Genomic DNA, 22097 nt, shown 5'->3' with positions numbered 1-22097 from the left:
AGGAACGTCGTTTTCCTTCTCGTCAGCATTCCACCCCCAAACCAATGCTCAGACTGAGCGGAAGAACCAAGATTTAGTGCAATATCTACGGTTGTTTGCTAGCGAGAGGGCTCATCAGTGGGCAGAGTTCCTGCTGTTGGCAGAGTTTGCGCTGAACAACCGCACTTGTTCTTCCACTGGGGTGTCTCCATTTTTTTGTGTATACGGGTAGCATCCTCGCTTTCTTACAGCGATTCCTACTCCGTCTGTCTGCCCTGCAGCTGACATCACCACAGATACGCTGCAAGGAGTATGGACAGAAGTACAGAAAAACTTGGAAGCAACGGGGGCTCTTATGCAGTTGCGTGGTAAGAGGAATCTATTCGTGTCTGGACCTTACAGCGTAGGGCAGAAGGTATACCTGTCTTCTAAAAATCTCAAAATAAAAGTCCCGTCCTTTAAGCTGGCGCCGCGTTATGTGGGTCCCTTTGTTGTCACACGTGTAGTGAATCCTCTTGCCTATGAACTGGACTTGCCAGCTACATGGAGGGTTCACAGGGTCTTTCATAAGTCTTTATTGAAACGTTTTGTCCCTTCGTTGATGCCAGTATTAGACTACTTTGTGTGTGTGCTTTCCTCTATACAGGCCTCCATGATCTGCCCTCCTTGAAGACTTGGATTCTTCCCTCCTCTCCCCATTCTGATCTGCAGCGTATAATATTCTCTAAGGATCAATTCACGGGCACTGGAAAATTTCTACTACGCCTACCACCTCTAATCTCTTGCAAATTTGCAGAAAAATCATGTGTTAGATGTGGATTTTGCGGTGGATTCACCACAGGTTGTATATCCATTACATTTAAAGTCGTAGAATCCACACAAAATTTGGCAACGATTCTTCAATATTTGCATGCTTGTTTGTCCATGTAAAAAATATTCATGATATTTGTAAAATCTCATCTGTTTGCCTCGTACTGTGATCTGCTGCAGATTTTAACAACGCAAATCCAAAGAGAATTCACGACATCTGAATTTATTCCAAGACTGAGAAGAAAGGAGAAAAGCAGACGGATATAACATAACCAGGAGAGGAGCTTTGTTGAATCTTTCAGAACCAGCAGGACAAACAGCTGAGTGATGGAAATAGACAGACAGTGCAGCAGGATAAGGGTATGAAATGTTTTAAATCTAGACCATTAGGACAGTTGTAAAGTTTTAAAGCCCATTTAGACACAACGATTCTCGCTCAAAATTCGCTCAAAGCCATCTTCTGAGCGATAACCGTTGCGCCTTAACTGCACGGACATCATGCAGTTTTTGTGCACGACTTGTTCCTCGCATAATTCTAGTTTTGTATTGAGCAATAAACTCTTATCAGCGGTGCAGGCTGTTATTACAGTCGGCAGCGCTGATAAGATTTTTTCAGCTAGTGTCCCACTGGTAGTTCACAGGGGACCACGAGCTGTAAGCACAGAGAACAATGTAGCTGTTTGCTTATGCAAAATAGCTGTATTGTTTGCCAAGCGATAACTGCAGTGTCCCACTCTGACTGTATAGCTCTTTAGTAGCTAACTAGCAACTATAGGCTATGCAAAGACGATCGCTCAAAACTGTCACTTAAGCTGTAATTTGACCAATTTTTGAGCTATCATCTTTCAGTATAAGTGGGGTCTTATACTTTGGAAGAAAAAAAAAAATCAGTGCAAAGGTGTTCATAGCCTTGAAAATGATAAACTCTGGCTGTACGGAGCCCCACTAGGGTCAGCATTTAAACTTACGGTGTTGCAGTTTGTATTATAAACTTAATCATCAGCTCCATCTACTGGAGCAGACATTTATCATTTAACTGTATGGTTATGTAAAAAGAAATTCAAAATGTAGACTTCTGAAAACTTGAGCTCTAATCTCCTATAAAGGAAATATAATTAAATGAATTAGCATAATATTTATGCTAAGGCTACACAGAGACTTGGCCATGACAGGGGTCACATGATCAAAGATTGCTCTGTGGCCTTCAGACCTTTCACTCACAAGTCAATAAGGTTGCAGTGCGAGTTACAGTTTGCCACTACATGACTCACAAAAAAAATCCAAGTATATTACTTGCAACCTGTGGGTCGTGCCCATGTCAACTTGTGACTCGCATTGCAAACCCCATTGACCTTAATGCAAGTGTGAGGTCACAGGACTGCACAGCGATCTGTGGTCTTATGAGCCCTGTCACAACCAAAAGCCATTGTGTAGATGTAGCATTATTAGGATAAACTAAAAGAAACAGACTTGAATATGCCGAAGGATTTGCATTTTGTCTTTCAAGATGTTATTGGTTTGTTAAGGTTACCATACACTTTAGATAGAAGCAAGTGGACGGCTCAACAACTATTGAACATTCAATCACCTGATGAATCATCATTTCGCAGACGCACACATAGTTTAGTCCATGTTCACCATTACAGTCGTTTAGACTGGCCATATATGTTTAATATGATACAGGGTGAAGACAAACAATCCTTCACTGAACAAAAATGGTCTTTTGCTATTGGACTGTTCTTTCTCAGATGTTTGTGTAACAGCTGACTGTACCCTATACATTAAAGTATCAGATAAACATTTTAAAGAGGTTTGTTCAGCTCTAAATGAGTGATGCCCTATCCATAGGAAAAGTCATCAATAACTGATCGCAGGGATTTCTCACCAATCAGCTGTTTGACAGGCCGTTGTGTCAGTGCATGGAGTTGAAAGCAGACAGCTCCATACACACTGTAGTATTGACAATGGCATTTATCCTGACAATCTACACATTGGTACTGTTCCTACAACAATACCTCCAAATATATGAAAATAGTCAAAACTACAACACAGATACTTGTCAGTCAGCGCTTAAGGACTGGACAGCAGACTTCTTGGTAATCTGTGTTGGAACAGCCTTGCGATTTGCTTCCATGACTTGAAGCAACGGTTGATTTTCTTCTTCGTCATTAGTAAAAAGTTTGAAAATTCATGGTCTTTGAGCACAAGCTTGTCATAAACATAAGAACCTGAAACTCTGCCCCAAATAAAGGTTTGCTAAAAGGAAAAAAAAATAGAGGGTGTCTTGCCTTGTAGTTGAAAGTTGAGTTTTTTGGGCCACCCTAATGTACACTCCCATCAATTTAAACGAAACATGAAAAATCAAGTGTTCATTAATATCATCAAGAGTCACCATTTTCGGATAGAAAATCCAGCTGTTCTCTTTCTGCAGAACTAACCTGCTTTTGCTAATCAGACATTGATGACCTGTCCTGAAGATAGGTTATCAATTATTTAGAGGCGAACAATCCCTTTCAAACACTGCCGATTTCTTTCCATACAGTATGATCATGGTCTGTCATCATTTGACCAATATGATCATTCATTGTTAAAATTTCTCCCCATCAATTTAGTTGAAGTTGTCCAATTTGATCAATTTTAGACTAATGTATATGGCCACCATTAGTCACAGCTGGGCAAAAGATTTAGTCTAGCAATATCTCAAAAGTATCATTTTGACCTTGAAAAGTGATGCCCCTGAATGACAGATCAGAGCATACACCGAGTCTACATCCTGTTAAAGTCTGATTAATAGAGACATTTATCATGAGCTGAGAGACATTTTAATAAACGCGTCACAAATATATTGCTTATAATGACAGTTTTTACATAGAGCCAGAACTTTGTCCTGCAACATTATTGATATGTCTGTCCACCAAAGTGTATACAAATTTTTGTAGTGATCAGCAATGGCTATGTGGGCAACTGAATACAACCAAATCTATAACTCATATACAGAATAGAATGGAGGTAAGTTGTTTACAGAGAGTCTCCAGACAAAGATCTTTATTAAACCCCTTTATCCTAACATACATATATGACTCCTTTTTACATTTCTCTTTATGTTTAATGCTATAAAATGACTATGAGAAAACCCTTGGATTAATCTATTGCAATTAAAAGTCACTCAAATATACGTGTGATTTCCTGTGTGTATCTGTTCTCACTCGGCATACAATGCATTCTTTGTTTCACAAAGTTTAGGCAACATTATGCCTTAACGAGTCTATGTTTGGTCCAGCAATCAATGGAATGACCTGGATGCTAAAACAGTGCAGCCAGAAAACAAGACATCAATCAAGAACATTAAAAAAAACCTCCTGTACTTCCCATGTAGACAGACCTTTACAGATGTATGGCTCCTGAAAAAAATATGAAGCTTCCCAGGACTTACAGAAAAACACCTGTTTAGAAAGACTGCGTGTCGTTTTATTTCCACAGACCATAAATTAGTACTCCAAGGTATTGTGACTGACTAATGCTCTCCAGAAAGCATCATTTAGAACGCCTCCAGAAAATGGAAAATTGCTCCACATCACTTTTCCATGCCTGGGTGGGCAGACACTTCTGCCCAATTCATCTCCACTATAAGTTTTTTGGAGAAACAAAATAAGCAGAAGATCAGTGAAGTTTGAATCTGCACATAATGTAATGTATACAGTGGGAGCTATTTACTAATACTGTCTAATAATTAGACAGTGCGAACAGACAAGACAGTCTTACAATGCACCAGATTTAGCACCATAGCTCTGCTGATTGATAAATCTATCAGATTTTTAAGACTGCCTGGTCTAACTTTATACCACATTTTAGTAAGCTAAGTTTCTGACAAAAATGGTGCCGTTTTTTGGGTGCACTGTGGCACGTTTAGGCTACGCACCCTTTTCTATGTAGAAACACCCCTTTGTTTCTTTCAAAAGAGTCTAAAACACATAGTAAATGTGGCGTGAAGCATGTTTGACAGTTTTCTGGTACAATTTGCAACAGAAAGCTTGAGTTTTCAATAGCTAATAAGCCCCAGTGTTTACCTGTAAAAAAACTATTTAAAGTGGAACATGTATAAGGGTGACGTTATATACCAGGGCCATTCAGTATAGGTCCCTAATAGAGATGAGCGAGCATACTCGCTAAGGACAAATGCTAGAGAAAAGGTTCGGGTGCCGGCGGGGGGCGGGGAGCGGCGGGGGAGAGCAGGGGAGAACGGAGGGAAGATCTCCCTCTCTCCCCCCCGCTCCCCCTGCTCACTCCCGCAACTTACCGCTCACCTGCGCTGGCACCCAAACCTTTTCTTCCGAGCAGGCAGGTACTCGCTAAGGACAATGCTCGCTCGAGCAATTGTCCTTAGCGACTATGCTCGCTCATCTCTAGTCCCTAACAGTACAGGTGGTAATAAAATGTCTGCTGTGCAGCTATTGGCCAGACCTGCACCTCGCATCCCTTTGCTTCATTTTAGATGCAGAAGAATTATCTGAAAGAGATCTCTCAGATATTATTTGCAGAGAGCATAAGATGGGCAAATCTGGTAGCCAATGGCTGCAGAGTAGGAAGTGATGTCAGAAGGGGCGTGTCTCTTTGTAATATTTCCTGTACAATCCAGTAACATGCACACTTTATGTTATAGTCCTTTAGTGTACAGTGCACCTTGGAAACTTGTATTTAATGACCAAAGTGAAAAAAATGAATGCCACTGGTATGCTAAATTTTTTGTTTGTCCAGTTAAATGAGGTTCTTGTAATTTGAGATCGGCTCGTCTGTTAATACAGCCTTGATGATAATGCATTAGTTCCACAGCCGCTACCTTACCTATGATAAGAATGGCCTTAAATGGTATAAAAAGGAGGTATGTGTCTGCAATAAATAAAGTAGAAGAACTTAAATTAGATATATATTTAAACTAGAAATGGAATTTGACTATTATATTGTAACTCAATTGACTATCTAAAGTACAAAAAGCAATTCAGTGGGGGGCACAATTATGGTAAGGTGGGTGGGGAAAGGGGGTACTCACTGTAAAATCTGACAGTTTTTCCCTGGTAATAATGGAAAGCCACTGTAAGATCTTAGCAATAATTGAGGGACCAATTTCATTTTTTTGTATGGGAAAATGGTTAGTGGCTTTGAGACCCAAGTCTTAATACTGAAAGAGTTATGAACAATGTTGGTCTAAACGTATATACCTGTACATATGAGACTTCGCCCATGCTTGAATAAGACTATACATATAGTTGCAATCAATGTCCATGTATAATTATAGGATTAGGAGCCACTTTAGGACCATGATGCATTCTGGGCAGGTCTCTCACACAGACTAGAACAATGTTGTTCCCCTTCATCAATGTGTAGAGGTAGAGGAGCAATAAATGTTCTAAAAACATTTCAAGCTCCGAACGGGAGAGGTCATTTTTTTCCAGCCACGTGCTCCACAGTCTCTCCGATTGTGTAGTATGAATTGTACAATAAGTGCAATGAAACGTTAACATTTGTTTTAGGACAAGATAACGATAGATGTATACATTGTGCAGCTTGAGGTTTCATTAAGTGAATTCAGAGGTACCTGAGCTTACAGTGGCCTAACCAATTGCTTGCCAGGGAGACAATCATACTACATAATATTAGTACAATGTACAGTGTAATACTACACTTAAAAAAAAAGAGACCATGCAGTATAGCAGTCTATTGTGGAGAATCTGAAATAGTAGTGGAGGATGCAGAAGTCAATGACAATAGCTGAATAAGATGGATTCTGCTCCAAGTGAGGACAGGGTCATGTGCAATGTGCTGCATGGTGAGCCCACGCCTCTGTGTTTGGAAACATGGGCACAGTCCCATAACGTGTTCAAGTCCATAGCACCCGACAAATGTTTATTTCCTTCCCCGGAAGAGAATAAATGTAGATTAGAAAGAGAATGGAGGTGGGTAAAAAAGAAAACAATCAAGTGACTCCTTATTTTTCAAACATAGAAGAGCCTGACCCTCGATGTACTGACAAGAAGCTCAGCATCGTAGAACTTGGTTTCTATAATGACGTTACCACTAGAAATGGAAGAAAGAAAAAGACTGTTAAGTTTCTCTTGCAGCACAGATACAGTATATCACTATACAGATCACATTCACAAATATATCTAGAACGTGAACTATCACCCCACGGTTTGGCAAAGGAAAGCATGAATTAGTTTTGGTTTACTACATTTCTTTCTCTTTATGGATTTCTCTTATTCATAGCTACACTTTGTGATTGTTCTCAGCTTCACGTTGATCTGCTCAAAGACATGAGGACATGTTTTACATCAGAATAGTAAAGGTTTAATGTCCAAAAGGCTTCTTTACTGTAAGAGCAGAGGAATGGGCTACTTCAAAAACTGGTTGCTGGAAGATTCAGTAAATGGACTTCTGGAAAGATATAGTTACTAGAAACCTAATACAGAAGGTTAGTTACATTTATAAATTCTTTGCTTGATCACCACTTGGGTTAGGAATGATTTTTTTCCCTGCTTAAAGCCAAGTGGACACACCTTAATAACCGGGATTAACTAGGATTCATCTTTTTGTTGTTTTTAATCTATTTTCCATGGACATTGTATTTTTTCCTACTATTCGTACCATTAAACTATAACTATAATCAGATTATTTTTAGTAGTCTTCTGGGATCTGAAGGACTACAAATTTATGAAAAAAGCCAATAATTTCTTGTGTAAAAGTCACTAAATTAGATTTTGAAATGTGGCCCTTAATATTTTAAAAACATTAAGTTTACACTACCCTAATGTTTCCATAGTAGAGACTCGCTGCTGGAATACAATTTTCAAAATTAATACAGCAATGGACAATACACTCTTAAAGGCTTTGGCCACTGTATAGGAACATTTTATAAAAGGTCACAAACCGTAGGTTGTGATGATAAAACTATATTTATAGCTTAAGCTCTGCAATGAAAGGTCCACTGCTACCCATGTGCGAGCTATGAAAACATTGTAGAATAGTAGTCTCTATGTCCATGGGACACAAGATTTACCCACATGACCACCTTTTTAGAGGTCTTGGGCTGCATCCACCAAAATGACATCTGTGTAACCAATCGTGATATATTTCAGATTAATTAGTCACTTTTGTAGACCAACGATATGCAATAGCTGGATAGACCATCTTCATTCAGCGCACTTGGTCTTCATCTGTCGAATTGAGTGGCATCAATTTAGTCTAGTTTTTTCTCTTTATTTATCTAGTATATGTGTGTTTGTTCTTCCTCTTTTTTAATTAATTGTAATAAAAGGTATTTTTTAAGATTATTAGTTGAAGGGGTCCACGTAGTAAATTTCTTGAGATTAGTTAGTTGGACTAATACTGCCTCTGTAAATTCTTGGGCTGCATCCCCTTTTGCACAAGTGCTGAATAGTAATTGAACGTGTAAAGGGCCACTATAGCGAAAATACATTTTTCCATCCCTGCTCCCTCACCTGGCTGTGACACTCTGGAGGTCTCCTTTGTGTATTGCAGCCACTTCCCTGCAGTGCAGCCTCCTGTCTGATGCTTATTAGGCACCATCTTCACTGCTCAGTGCCTACACAGAATTGGATGCAGCCAGGGACAGCCAAGGAAATCCTATCTTGTAGCCCAAGATGCTGCCTGCACACAGCCAAGTCGTATTCCGCATTCAGGATCCCGCAGCAGAATCTGACAAAGTGCCCAGCCGGTGACCCCAGCGCACCATCTGCAGCCTTCAGAATCTGTGCCATGGACGTGCCAGCTGGCCCACCGGCACACATGTGCAGTACAGATTATCCTGCGCCATCGCCAGGAGATGATGCAGCTCCCGCAACCTTTCTGTAATGAGGATAGTGGAAGGCCCACGGGTCAGACGGCTTCTATTGACTTCAATGGAAGCTGTCCACATGGAAGTCGTGCAGAATCGCTGCAATTTCTCCTCCGCTAGCGCGGGGGGGGGGGGGGGGGGAACAAAAACAAAATGCAATCGATTTCCGCTTGTGTAGAGGAAATCACATTTTGCCATAGCATACAATGGGTAGTATTTGCCGCGGAATCTGGAGGCAGAAGCCCACTCCGGATTCCGCAATGCAAATCCACCCGTGTGCAGGCAGCCATAGTCTTATCATTACAACTTAAAGGGGTTGGCCAGTTTATAGAAAAATTTCCTAACAGGTCATAAACTGCTAAGTGCAGCGTGTCACATCTCATAGTGACAGATGGCTAAATAAGTCAAAACTTACTGCTGTTAGACCCAGGTGAGTCAGACCACAGATCCTATACATTATGTAACCAGACTCAAAGTACTGCAGACAGCCTGATATTCTTTTCTCAAAATACATGGATACATTGCGAGGCACACAAAAATTGCATGGAAATAGAACCCATTAATTTCAATGGTTCTATTTACATGTGCGCTTCTCCTCTTGAAGCAATCTGCTATGGATGAGTAAAAATCGTGAGTGTACATGCGAGTTTCATGTGAGTGTGATAGGCTTTTAAAAATTTTCTTATTGTTAATGTATGAAAAAAAACAACATATGTTCAGTGATGTAATTGTTACGTTGTGCTGCTAGGACCTGTAGTACAATGGATTCTAGTAGCACAGCTACACAGGTGGTGAAGAATTAAGCTGGCTGGGGGTGGTGACTTCCTGCTAGCCAATCTCCTGGGTCTTGGCTTACATATAAACCCTGCTCTTGTCAGTGTCTGACTAGTGTCCTGAGTGAGCAGTCATGTATCCATGTCCGTTACAGCTTGCTGTGTGTTTGGTGTTCAGGGTGAGCAGTCATGAATCCTTGTCAGTTACAGCTTGCTGTGTGTTTGGTGTTTTGCTGGGTCATGCTGGTCCATTTGTACATTTATTTCTGTCAGTTTTGTGTCAGTTTTTTATGCTGGACTCCTGGTTAGTGTAGGGACTAGCGGTATAGCCAGGAGCCGTGAAGTGGCCCGCTAGCTTCCACATTTTGATCAAAATGTCAACTAATACCTGGTATTTATATATAGCTTCTCACCTGTTACTAGTGGTTGCATTTTGGCTGCTGTATGCTGTGTTTTCTGGCTCTGTGTGTCCTGTTGTTCTGTCCCTGTTAAGTGGCATGTGTATGTATCCTGTTCTGGTGCATGGTTCCTAGGAGCAGCTAGGGCCCAGATCCGAAGACCTCTGAGCAGCCCTTTATTGGGGCAATGTCCCCGCTTAGGTAGGGCCATGTCATCCTCCCTGTAGCACAGGGTCAGTTGCCTGTGTGATAGACATGATAATTATTTAGTATAAAATGTCTATCGCTATTTGTATATAACCCAAATGTATTTTGCTATTGTAATGACTTTCAGCTCTGAGGAGTTCAAAGGACACACACAATCTAATCATGGTATTTGCTAGCCAATGGATGGGTGATGTATTTGCTCTAAATACATCGAAGTTGCTCAACCAGTTTCTAAGAAGTTAAAGGGCCATAGTGTCGTGTATATCCTGTGTGTTTACCTAGGCCCCCTTCCACTCTTCAAACACAAGCTAGTTAAACACATCTTGTCAACTACACAGAATTCCTTAAGGTTGTCTGCATGCTAAAGAATACAAAGTCCATACTATGGCGGACGTGAGAGAGGGTGGGCAGAGAGGTGGGCAGAGAGGTGGGGGATTCTGTATGATCCGACAAATGAGAATCCTATATGTTACTGATGTAACCTGTTGCACGCCCATTGTGTGTCTGTACAATAAAAGGCCCTGTCTGGCTGTTTCTGGACGGAGAGCCATTTTTAACATGAGATTCATACCTTGTGTTTGACTTGGTCAGTGTGCGCATACTGCTTCCACACAATTAGGAAAGCGACAAAATACCCCAAAGCCTGCTGGAGAAAACCGTAATCCAGCACAATTGGCGTCCCTCGGTGGGCGAGTGGATCTGTGAGGTCACAGCCTGGAACGTACAGAGATCGGCAGATGGCACGCAGAACTCAGGGGCCCGAAAATCTACAGAACACGGTAAGATTGCTTTATCTACCTGTGTCAAAGCTGGGTTCTGACTGCTTTTCTGCCTGTTCCTGAGCCAGACTGGACCTTCACTGAAAGACAGGTAATAACTCTAGTTCTGTCCACTCGGGAAAATCACCACGTTACCTGTCTAGGGGTATTTTGTACGCTGTGTATGCTGTTATGTCTGAGACGGTTAAAAATTGTGTATACAAGACCAAGAGATAAATTCTGTGAGGGTTAATGTGTCGGGAGGGCGGACTCGGCTGTTTAAGTCTGAGGGAACACGCCAGTGACACGTGCTCCTAGGTAAAACTAGTGTGAGGTTAGGAAGATTTATGATACGTATACTTACCATATGATTGAGCGTGTTATGTTCTCATATGTGAAAAGGTATTTACGGGTGAATATAGCCGTGCTTTGTGACGGCTGAAGCTCCAGAATATTGTTGAGGTTTTGGTCATTGAAAATAATCGTCAGTCTCTGTGTATAGCTAAATGTCCTGTCTAGATCGTGTACAAGAAGTGCTCTTGGGGATTACTAGACGGTGGGTTGATATAAAGGTAGATGAGATATATACCTTGGGTTGATATAAAGGTGGATATATATATATACCTTGAGCCGTTGTGGGTATTCTCCAGTAATCCCGTCTGTCTGCTATTATAGAAAGAATGTGCAGTGTTGATTATTGGGGGAGGGGTGCTGGTAAGAGAGTGGACTGAAGTTAAGCCACTAAGAGCACTTCTCAATTAACCCTTTCTGTTTACTTTGTCTTTCCCTGTGTTTTATAGAATTAATGCGTATTGTAATCTGAGTGGGAAAGAAGGGTTATATGGGAAGGATTTGAAGAAAGCAGATTTTACAAAAGAAACAGTACTGTGTGCAGAAACTTTGAATAGAATAGAATAAGCAGGTAGCATAGAGTTGAGCAAAGTGAGCAAGGACAAAGGTCATAGAGCTTGTGATTTGGTTACTGAACAATGGGAAAGGATCAGGAAAAGTTGCAGAAAGAAATGTTAGGTCATGGACAGATAAGATAGGCTGTAGAAAGTTTTCAGAAGATGAGCAGGAAGCCTAGCAGAAAGAAAGGTGTTTTTAGATTGCTAGAAGGAGGTATAATGTAGTTAAGAGATTGAAGAGGGGAAAGCATGTAGGGGGGGGTATGTGTATTGCTTATGAACAATGTAATGTCTTTGTGTTGACTGCGGCCCCTCCCTGTAATGGCGGCCGCGCTTGCAATGTTTACAATCCAACATAGTGTGACTCTGCAGTAAATGTAGTGAGGCCTGCCCCCACCCTGAAGTTACTTCCCCCCATGTGCTCACTTTCAGGGTGTGTGATGTTACTTCCGGTCCCTCCCCATCCGGGACAGGACCTGGCCCCGCCCCTTCCTCCTCCAGCGGCCATCTTGCCTCACCTGGAAGTGCTGCTACTCAGCAGCCATTTTGCCTCACCTGGGAGTGCTGCTGCCCCTGGCCCCGCCCGTTCCTCCGGCAGCCATTTTGCCTCACTTGGGAGATTTGTAGCCCCGCCCCTTTCTGCCTTCTGCATTTGGGAGGCCTATATTTCCCAATGCCACTGTATCCAGTGCTAACATCATGATTGTCTGAACAAAGGTTTTGTTTGACCAGACTTTGTTACGCTCCAAGATGTGGCCACTTTGGATGTGTGATAAGTTCAGGGAAACAAACCTTTGTGGAGATGCAGCTTGGGACATAGTAGATGACTAAGCTGGTTTATAGTGCATGGAAGATTGGAGTTGATGCATGGGGGGCAGAGGCTGGGAATACATGACAGGGGACGCTCTCTCATGTTCCCAGGGGCTCTGTTTTCCACTGCCCGCTTCTCCAATGGATGCTCAGACAGATGATGTTATGGAAGGCTCCTACAGATGGAATAATTTCCCTATAGTCACCCAGCAAACTTTTTTCATGCAATTTGATGAAGTAATTTTACTTTTAATGTGAAGAAAGAGGGACTGAATTGCCCAGAGTAGGATGTTAATTCATCCGTATTCTTTAGTTTTTCTTTAAGTCTTTTGTATATTCTAGTGTCAGTCTACACTGAAGCTATAATTATATTCCGACAGGAGAGTAAAAGCTAAACGCTGGTCATACCCTGAAATACTATTACACTGGGTGACGTAAAATTTGAATCGTGTGGCGCCCCCTTGTGTTAAAAAATGCTAACTGCGACCTGAAAAAAAAAAAAAAAAAAAAAAATTTTTTTTTTAAGGAGATTTTCGCTCAGACTTCGCTGCATACAATGTCACCTTGACCTACAAAGTGCTTGTTTTTGTGCCTCTTGGTTTACTAGTTTGAACGCAATGACTCTTTTTCCATTGAGTATTGCGGTTCAAAAGGGGGGAGGCATAGGTGATCTGGGTCATAGATGATCTAGGTGTTGTAGATCAGCTATTGGGTTTGGAAAAAAAAATAAATGATTTTGTGCTACAAGATTCCGAGCCATGTGAAATAGAACATCAGAACGATTATTTAGTACTAATTCAGTAAGAAACTGCAGATATGCAAACAGTTATCAGAACCCCTGTTGATAATGCATATGTTGAGCTTTTTGCAGATGGTACCAGGGTGAGGATTGATGACTCCACATCGGATATGCAGTGGTCACACAACAAGATGTCCTAGAAGCAGAAGCTCTGCCTCCGCATGTCACAGTACAATAAGCGGAATGGAAGGCCCTCACTGAGGCGTGTAGAGTGGCGAGAGGTAAGACCGGCAATCCTTTACACTGACTCCTGGTATGCATTTGGCATAGCTCATGATTACGGCCCAATATGGAAGGCCAGACAGTTTTTTACCTTAGCAGGACAACCAATTGAGAATGGTGCAACGGTACAGAGTCGCATGGAGGCCCTACTTCTACCTGACAAAGTTGAGAGTTCGCACCGATTCCTACACTGGAGAGGCGAGAGACGACACACTCGCTGACAGCGCAGCAAAGGCAGCGGCCCTCAAGCCGTGGAAGAAAGAAGAAAGATACTGACAGCATGAGTCAGTGGCAAAAAACTTTGGACATTGACAAAAATTTGGACTTTGATATGCTAAAGACTTTTACAGTTACCAGCCAGCAAGGAAGGAAAGAATAAATGGACTAATATGGGAGCAGCAGAAACAGGACAGCGTGTGGTGAACAGTCAACAGCACTTGCCCACCACAGTTCCTGTATCCCATGATGGCCCAGCTGATGGACGGAAAGACCCACCTAGTAAAGCAGTAATGACGACGACGCTTGAAAGAGGTTGGGCGACTTCTAGGTTCTCTGTAGCTGCTGCATCATTTGTCCGGTTTAGCATGATCTATGCCATGGGTAAGTCAGGGCAGAAGTAAATTTGCCACATCACACTTGCCGGGACCACTCTACCCATTTCAGGGATTGCAAATTGACTACGTTCAGCTCCCACTTGTTGGGAAGTATGAATACGTGCTTGTTGTTGATGTCTTTGCAGGTTGGAGGCCGACCCTGTTACCAAGGTAAACAAGTAGGTAACCGCAAAGAAGCTCATGAACGAGGTAAACTGTGAATATGGGGTACCAGAGGTGATTCAGAGTCAGACAGAGGTATAAACTTCGCAGGTGAATGTAACATGTCATGTCTGCTCTGGGTGTATCCCAGGCCTTTTACATACTGTACCACCTTTAGTGTAGTGGAAAGGTGGAGAGACGTAGTGGCACGCTAAAAAGTAAGATACTTAAAAATGACGCCACTTTGGAAAGACTGTCCTCCAATAGCCTTATACAGTGTTAGATATGAACCCAGGGGGGATTATACATTATCTCCCTACGAGATTGTTTGGGCTAGCCCCAAGACTAGGTCGTTACTATCCTCAGTGGTTACAATTACAATCTGATGTGTTGACTGAGTATGTGATTTCCGTTGTTAAAGAACTAACCAAAGCCTATGCACAGGTGTTCTCTTCCAGACTCAGAGGCAGACACTGGGACACATATCTTGCAGCCTGGGGATTGGGTGTGCGTCAAGAAGTTCCCCAGGAAGCACCCTCCTGAGCCCCGATTTGATGGCCCCTACCAGGTGCTTCTGACTACTGCCACAGCTGTGAAACTAGCCGAAAGACTTACATGGATCCACGCTTCATACTGTAAGAAAGCTTCAGATCCGGGAGACCAGTCTTAGTTGTGCCAAAGACGTTACTCTGGTTAGGGCTAGTGAGAGAAGAGGGTGGCAACTGGAATCCTTAGTCGGAAGAATATGTGGGTATGGTTACCTTCTGGTATAACTCGTTCAATGCTCAAGTAGCCGCATATTCCTTCGACTATTGTACTGTGGTCCCGTGTCTAGGCGCAAGATCCCACCGCAGGCCAGATTTAGCTCAGTCCAGCTGGTTATATGACTTGTATACCCGGGGAATACAATATGTTTGCGCCACTGATAACGTCTGGGGAGAAGACTGCCGTTATTGGGGATTAGTGGGATGGAACGCAGGAACAGACTAGTCCTATAAACCGCGAAGTGCCTTAAATAAGAAAAATAGGAGCGGGAAATCCCTAATTAGTCGTATAACCCTCCTTGAGAATAATAAGGACAGCAGGTATTGGAAGGCTGAACTTAGTATGTTGCTTGGTTTTAATGCGGTTTTTACATTAACCATGGGAGATCCAAGCCCGGGGGACGGGGAGACTTATAGTCTGGGGACATACCGGTACGGGAGGATAGATCCCTTAGGGAAGTTTAAAATAAGGGGTATGGTAGATGCAGCCGAATGGAAGCCTTCACTTAGTCCCGTGCCCATAATTAACCCCCTCCGCCGTAAGATAAAGACCTTGACGAACATGATGATCATAGCCGACCCTACCTTTTGAGGACACCTTGACAGTAGCGACTGGCTACTCTGACCAGAATCTCTGGTTGGAGTTGATGAGGTACAATGCTAACAGGAGCAACAAGTCTAACTGTTGCGTGTGCGGTAGTGCCCGACCACACTCGGGGATGGTCCCCCTAAATCTCCCTGTAGATGCTGAAGAGTGGTTTATTAGTCTCTTCACGAACATTTCCGCTAATTACACTGTCCGTGAGAAATGGAAGAAGGAATACTCTATAACTACTTAAGTGTTTTGCACCGGAGAGAGTATTACTGACTACCCTGGAAACTACACCTGCCGGGCAAATAGGCAGGGTGGAGGGAGATTTTTGGGGAACTCACCAACGGGTATTGCTCCTCCTACAGTATGATAGGAGGGGAATAGATGCAGAATCAGGTCCAGTCCTTAGGAGACGTTTACTGGCTTTGTGGAGACATGAGGTAGAGGACCCGCCTGGAGGGTAATTGGACAGGGGAGTGTGCCTTAGTAAAGCCCTTATGCTCCTCCACATCCTGTCAGACACCAACGTTTCCCTTGTTTGAAAAAGATGAAGAGCCAGTTCCGATAATGCCAACCACATGCGCTACCAAAGAAAAAGGAGAAATGTACTAGTACTGCGCCTGCCCCGATCTCCTAAGATGGATTGTCAGTGGAATTCCCATTTGCCTAGGGATAGTGCAGAAGACCTTAGGTTCCGGCGAGGGCACACCCTGTGGGGTGTTAACTTGTACAGATAGAGGGTATGGATGCCCGGAAATGAGCCCAGGGAATCCATGGCCTCCCTCTGAGGTGAGGTAGGGATCCCCCCCCCCTCCTAGGAGTAGGGACTTACGGGCAGTGGGAAAGCCCTGACGCAAGGGTGAGGCGACTTGGACGTGTTCACCATTAGGACTATCTCCAGGAGGGACATTGGTGTGGGTGAAGATTAGGGAGTCCCACGCCGTGCGTACCTGTGTACGCTACTAGTATTGTAACATTATGCTAGAGCGAGAAGAGAGACCCCTGGTGGTAGTTTTGATCTACACGTGTACATTGACGTCATAGGATAGCCAAGGGGGGTACCTGACAAGTTTTAAAAATTAGAGACCAAGTTAAAACTAGATTCGAGTCCATTTTCCTGATCATTATGGTAAATAAACGTTGACTGGATTAATTATGTTTATTATAATTAGCAGTGGTTTATAAATTATACTGGAGACGCCTTATAGGGACTAGTCGACCAATAGGACCTACCTCGACTATGACTTTTTTAAAAAATAGAATGGCCTTAGAGACGACTTTAGCTAAAAAGGGGAGTGTCTGAAAGATGATAGGGGAGACTTGTCATACCTACATCCTAGACGACACGTGACCCGCGGGTAAAAACGCACTTGCCATTAAAGAAGCTGACCGCACTAACTAAAAAGAGCTAACTTTTGGGACCAGCACTCGCCATGGATGAGCGGGTGGTAAAGGATCCTGGCACAGACGGGCGTCGCTGTTGTATGTGAACTGATGGTTATCTTTTCTGTTCTAGTCTGCTGTGTTATCCCCTGTGTCAGAGAGACCTGTGAAACTGATGCTGGAAAAGCCGCTCCCATCATGAGTTTGCTGGATGCATCCCCAGAAGGAGTGGACAAGTCCTACACCCCCTTGAAGACCCTAAAACGAACCTTCAACGCGCTCCAGTTATAGGCTCACGCGCAGAGAACTGTGAAAATTAGAGGATAGACATTTTAAGGGGGGATTGTGATAGACATGATAATTATTTAGTATAAAATGTCTATCGCTATTTGTATATAACCCAAATGTATTTTGCTATTGTAATGACTTTCAGCTCTGAGGAGTTCAAAGGACACACACAATCTAATCATGGTATTTGCTAGCCAATGGATGGGTGATGTATTTGCTCTAAATACATCGAAGTTGCTCAACCAGTTTCTAAGAAGTTAAAGGGCCATAGTGTCGTGTATATCCTGTGTGTTTACCTAGGCCCCCTTCCACTCTTCAAACACAAGCTAGTTAAACACATCTTGTCAACTACACAGAATTCCTTAAGGTTGTCTGCATGCTAAAGAATACAAAGTCCATACTATGGCGGACGTGAGAGAGGGTGGGCAGAGAGGTGGGCAGAGAGGTGGGGGATTCTGTATGATCCGACAAATGAGAATCCTATATGTTACTGATGTAACCTGTTGCACGCCCATTGTGTGTCTGTACAATAAAAGGCCCTGTCTGGCTGTTTCTGGACGGAGAGCCATTTTTAACATGAGATTCATACCTTGTGTTTGACTTGGTCAGTGTGCGCATACTGCTTCCACACAATTTGGAAAGCGACAAAATACCCCAAAGCCTGCTGGAGAAAACCGTAATCCAGCACACCTGAAACCTGTGTGCATGCATCTCTCTTGGTCACGATCATGTGGGCTCCGTGATTAGTTTGCCCACATGATCGTAACAATAATGCAATATTCTTGCAAATCGCATCTGCAGTAAAAATTGCATTTTTGGAAGTGCCATATCGGTTTGAGTTTCTCAAACAGATGTCACGCTAGCCTTTATAAGTACGACCTTATAAAAGGTTCAGTGTTCTTTCTTTTTGTACTTAACAGTCTTCTACACAAATAGTTTTTTTTATGCTGAACAATTCTCAGTGTTTAAGCATTGCTCCTTCCATTGGGTAACACTATAATATTTTCCATACAGACCCTATTCTGGTATATAGTAGCTGTGAAAATCAAGTGAAAATCAAAATCACAATCTTGATGAGAAAATGGACACTGAAATTGAGAGAACTTGAATGCCTTTACACGCTCTGGTGTTCTCTTGTTCAATAGAGTCTTCGCTACTGCTCTTAAAAAAACCCCTCAAAACAACGTTTGCATGTGAAGATTCTTTGATATTGTGATAGAATTGTAATCACAGTCGCACAGTGCAGACATGGGGTACTCATGTCTATATGGATGGTTCACTTGCTAGACTATTAAACAATTACCATTTATACACAGTGATTTACGAATCTTATGATCAAAATTTTTGGCATACCCAATGATGTGCAAATTGGATTTGAACTCTATTGTGGAATGGTATGCGTTATCAAAATATGTAAAGGCAGTTTTACTGTGCAGAAAGGAAGCAGGCTATTATAAATGCCTACTTAGATTTTAGATGTTAACTCAAACGAATGGTATATTTAAAAACCTAGTAATATAGTAGGTTAGGCCGAATGAAGACAATGTCTATCTAGTTCAGCTTGTTCCTCCCCCCCCCCTTGTTGATCCAGAGGAAGGCAAAAAAAATTAAAAATGAGGCAGAAGCCAATTTAGCCCATTTGGAGGAAAACAATTCCTTCCCAACTCCATAATGGCAGCCAGAATAATCCCTCGATCAACGTTTGGGTTCCTACCCGACTCCAGGACCTGGATCAACAACCCTGGTCTGCAAGATTGTTTACTCTACAGTCTGATATCAATCTTCAACTTCTAATGATATTTTAAGAAAGCTTCCCTATGCGTTTTCCACCACATTAACATATTTGCCAAGTTCTTACGTTAAAACATTAGCTGGCATCATTTGAGACTCCGGTGCTGCTTCTATCATGGACTGCCAGGTGTTCACAGAGTTGGGCATTACAAAACCAAACTCAAAGGACCATTCTGAAAAAAAAAAAACACAACAAAACAGCTTGAATTCATAATGTATTTGAATATCACTGATCATAACAAAGAACAAAAAAGCTGGCATGCAGATAACAGTATAATGGACAAGGATAGGATTCTGCTTTAAAACAGTGGTACAGTAAAATTTATTCAATGTAGCATCATCATAACTGATGAAATTTCAGATAACAAAGCAGTAAAAAAAAGCTAAAAATATAAATAATATATCTGCTTTTACTGAAAATGTTACTGCCATCTAGCTGGTACACAGCTTATTACTGGTTAGATGGTAAGAAAAAAATATAAAAAAAACATAGAAGAGCAAGGGGGGAAAAAAGCTGAGGAGGCCTTTTTACAGGTTAATGCATTAGATTTAATCAAAAATAGTGAAAACAATTGACTGGATGCCATAAGCAAAGGTTTCAATTTTGCTACTAATTGTGATGACTTTCCAAGATAAAAAGTAGCATTAATATGAGAATAGTCACCATACCTTCTAAACACTGCCCTTTAAAGTAGACTTTTTGTTCTAGCCTAAAGTTCTCCATCTCTTCTTCAGATGCAAAGTTTATCTCTCTGGACACAGATTTACATTTTAGGATTTTCTTGGGAACTCGAGCTATAGGAAGAAGTAAACAATGTAAAAATACATAAAGAATCATAAAACCATTACGCCATTTAGATTTACCACTTGTTAAAGGGCCACTCTGGTGATTTTTTTCATTCGTTATGTAACTAGGGCCCAATAATGTTTCTCAGTCTGTGTGATGCTATTACATGGACCCTACCAAAGAAACTGCTTAGGAGGGACACAGACCCTTCCATCACAGTTACTGATTATGATCACACAGTTTGTCACACATTTATAATACAGGAGATCACAGCTCACTCTCCTGACTGTATACTTATGGCCTGTAGCCAAGTTAGAAGAGTATAGATGGTAATGATAAATAAAATTTCACCAGGCAGGCAGAAATGGTCTAGCCTCTAGCTAATGCTGTGCTGATGAATCATGTGATTGATGCGAAAATGAAACCAAAAATCTCACCAGCAAGAGGCTGTAGTGCAGGGAAGTGACTGCAATAATACAGAGGACACCTCCAGAGTGTGACAGGCAATCAGGTGAGAGAGACACAAGGATGGAAAAATGCTTTTGCCGGAGTGGCCCTTTAACATTTTGATTATATAGATTACTAGCTGATATACCCGGCTTCGCCCGAGTTAATTTGGTACTGGTGTTTATCTGGTGTTCACACGGAAAATCTTATGAAGTCGTGGTTACTTTAGAGATACCGGAAAAACATATGTTCACCATTTTGCATAGTTCTCTGCGTTACCCAGGAAACACCACGGGGAGATAACCATGCGACGTTTCCTTTATATAAAATGACATCAGGAAGTGAGAGAATTAGATTACATACGTAAAATTTGGACACTAATTCTTTTGCGCTTAGAATTGAATAATCGAGTTGGGACCCATTAGCTTTTCCTATTTATGACATAATCAATGCTCCTCCCAAATTTCCCGTTTCTATGACACCGGAAAGTGAAAAAATTACATTCCGTACGTAAAATTTGGACGCTAATTCTTTTGCGCATAGAATTGAATAATGGAGTTGGGACCCATTAGCTTTTCCTATTTATGACATAATCAATGCTCGTGCCAAATTTCCCATTTCCATGACACTGGAAAGTGAAAAAATTACATTCCGCACGTAAAATTTGGACGCTAATTCTTTTGCGCATAGAATTGAATAATCAAGTTGGGACCCATTAGCTTTTCCTATGTATGACATAATCAATGCTCGTGCCAAATTTCACGTTTCTATGACACCGGAAAGTGAAAAAATTACATTCCACACGTAAAATTTGGACGCTACTTCTTTTGCGCATAAAATTGAATAATGGAGTTGGGACCCATTAGCTTTTCCTATTTATGACATAATCAATGCCTGTGCCAAATTTCCTGTTTCTATGACACCGGAAAGTGAAAAAATTACCTACCGCACGTAAAATTTCGACGCCAATTCTTTTGCGCTAGAATTGAATTATCGAGTTGGGACCCAATTTCTTTTCCTATTTTGGAGATAATCTATGCTCGTGACAAAATTCATGTTTCTACGATATCGGGAAGTTGGAGAACTTTTGGCGAGTCAGTCAGTCAGTGAGTCAGTGAGTCAGTGAGTCAGTGAGTCAGTGAGTCAGTCAGTCAGTCAGTGAGGGCTTTCAGCTTTATATATATATAGATAGATGTGCTCTCATTAAAAGCAAATGTAAAACGCATCCAAAGAATGTCATGACTCTGGTTTAGGTCTTTAAGATTCTTTGTCAAATATTTTTTTCTTTTTGTAAATCAATTTCTATCTCCTCTTCCTGTTAAACATTCCTATTGGGTCTGAGAATAGCCATCTATTGTTTACTCCCAGAAAAGTTCTTTACATACTGGCAAGGAGTATGATAATGCAGGGGGTATTGGGGGCGTGGGGAGTGGGAAACAAATATTTTGGTTGATAATTATCTTAAACATGATGGGTGCTATATAAATAAATTACCTGACTTCAAAGTATCTGTTATTAAAAGGGAAACAGTCATCATTTTTGGGCTCAAAGGGGAGGGCATGGGGAGTTTGAGGAGCTGTATTCCATACTCACCAGATTCCCCATTCCTGCACTGTGTCCACGCAAAGTTAGCGCACACACACATATGGCTCTGTGCATGAGCTCTGCCATTCATCTCTTCATACATGAACATGCGGCCCCTTCCCTGCTCTGTGCTAGAATGTATATTAGTTAGCATGGAGCGTGAGAGATCAACATCAGCTCAGCGGTTGCGAAC

The 22097-nt window shown here is 41.9% G+C and overlaps 1 protein-coding gene across 3 annotated transcripts in view; it reads right to left on the bottom strand.

Moving 5' to 3' along the window:
* Window positions 1–3803: 3803 nt before the first annotated feature.
* The window catches only part of PDE6D (phosphodiesterase 6D), a 75491-nt gene continuing 57197 nt past the window's right edge, over window positions 3804–22097 (bottom strand). For all 3 annotated transcript variants that reach the window (XM_066602675.1, XM_066602692.1, XM_066602684.1), the window contains exons 4-6: window positions 19756–19881; window positions 19154–19259; window positions 3804–6861 (exon numbers count right to left, since the gene is read on the bottom strand). In XM_066602675.1, the coding sequence (XP_066458772.1) occupies window positions 6780–6861; window positions 19154–19259; window positions 19756–19881 (314 nt within the window). In that variant the 3' untranslated portion in view covers window positions 3804–6779. The remainder of the gene's footprint in view (window positions 6862–19153; window positions 19260–19755; window positions 19882–22097) is intronic.

Source organism: Eleutherodactylus coqui, chromosome 1 (genome assembly GCF_035609145.1).
Source record: "Eleutherodactylus coqui strain aEleCoq1 chromosome 1, aEleCoq1.hap1, whole genome shotgun sequence".
Classification (NCBI taxonomy): Eukaryota; Metazoa; Chordata; class Amphibia; order Anura; family Eleutherodactylidae; genus Eleutherodactylus; species Eleutherodactylus coqui.
Note: the sequence above shows the minus strand (reverse complement) of the source record. Positions and strands in the feature narration are given on the sequence as shown.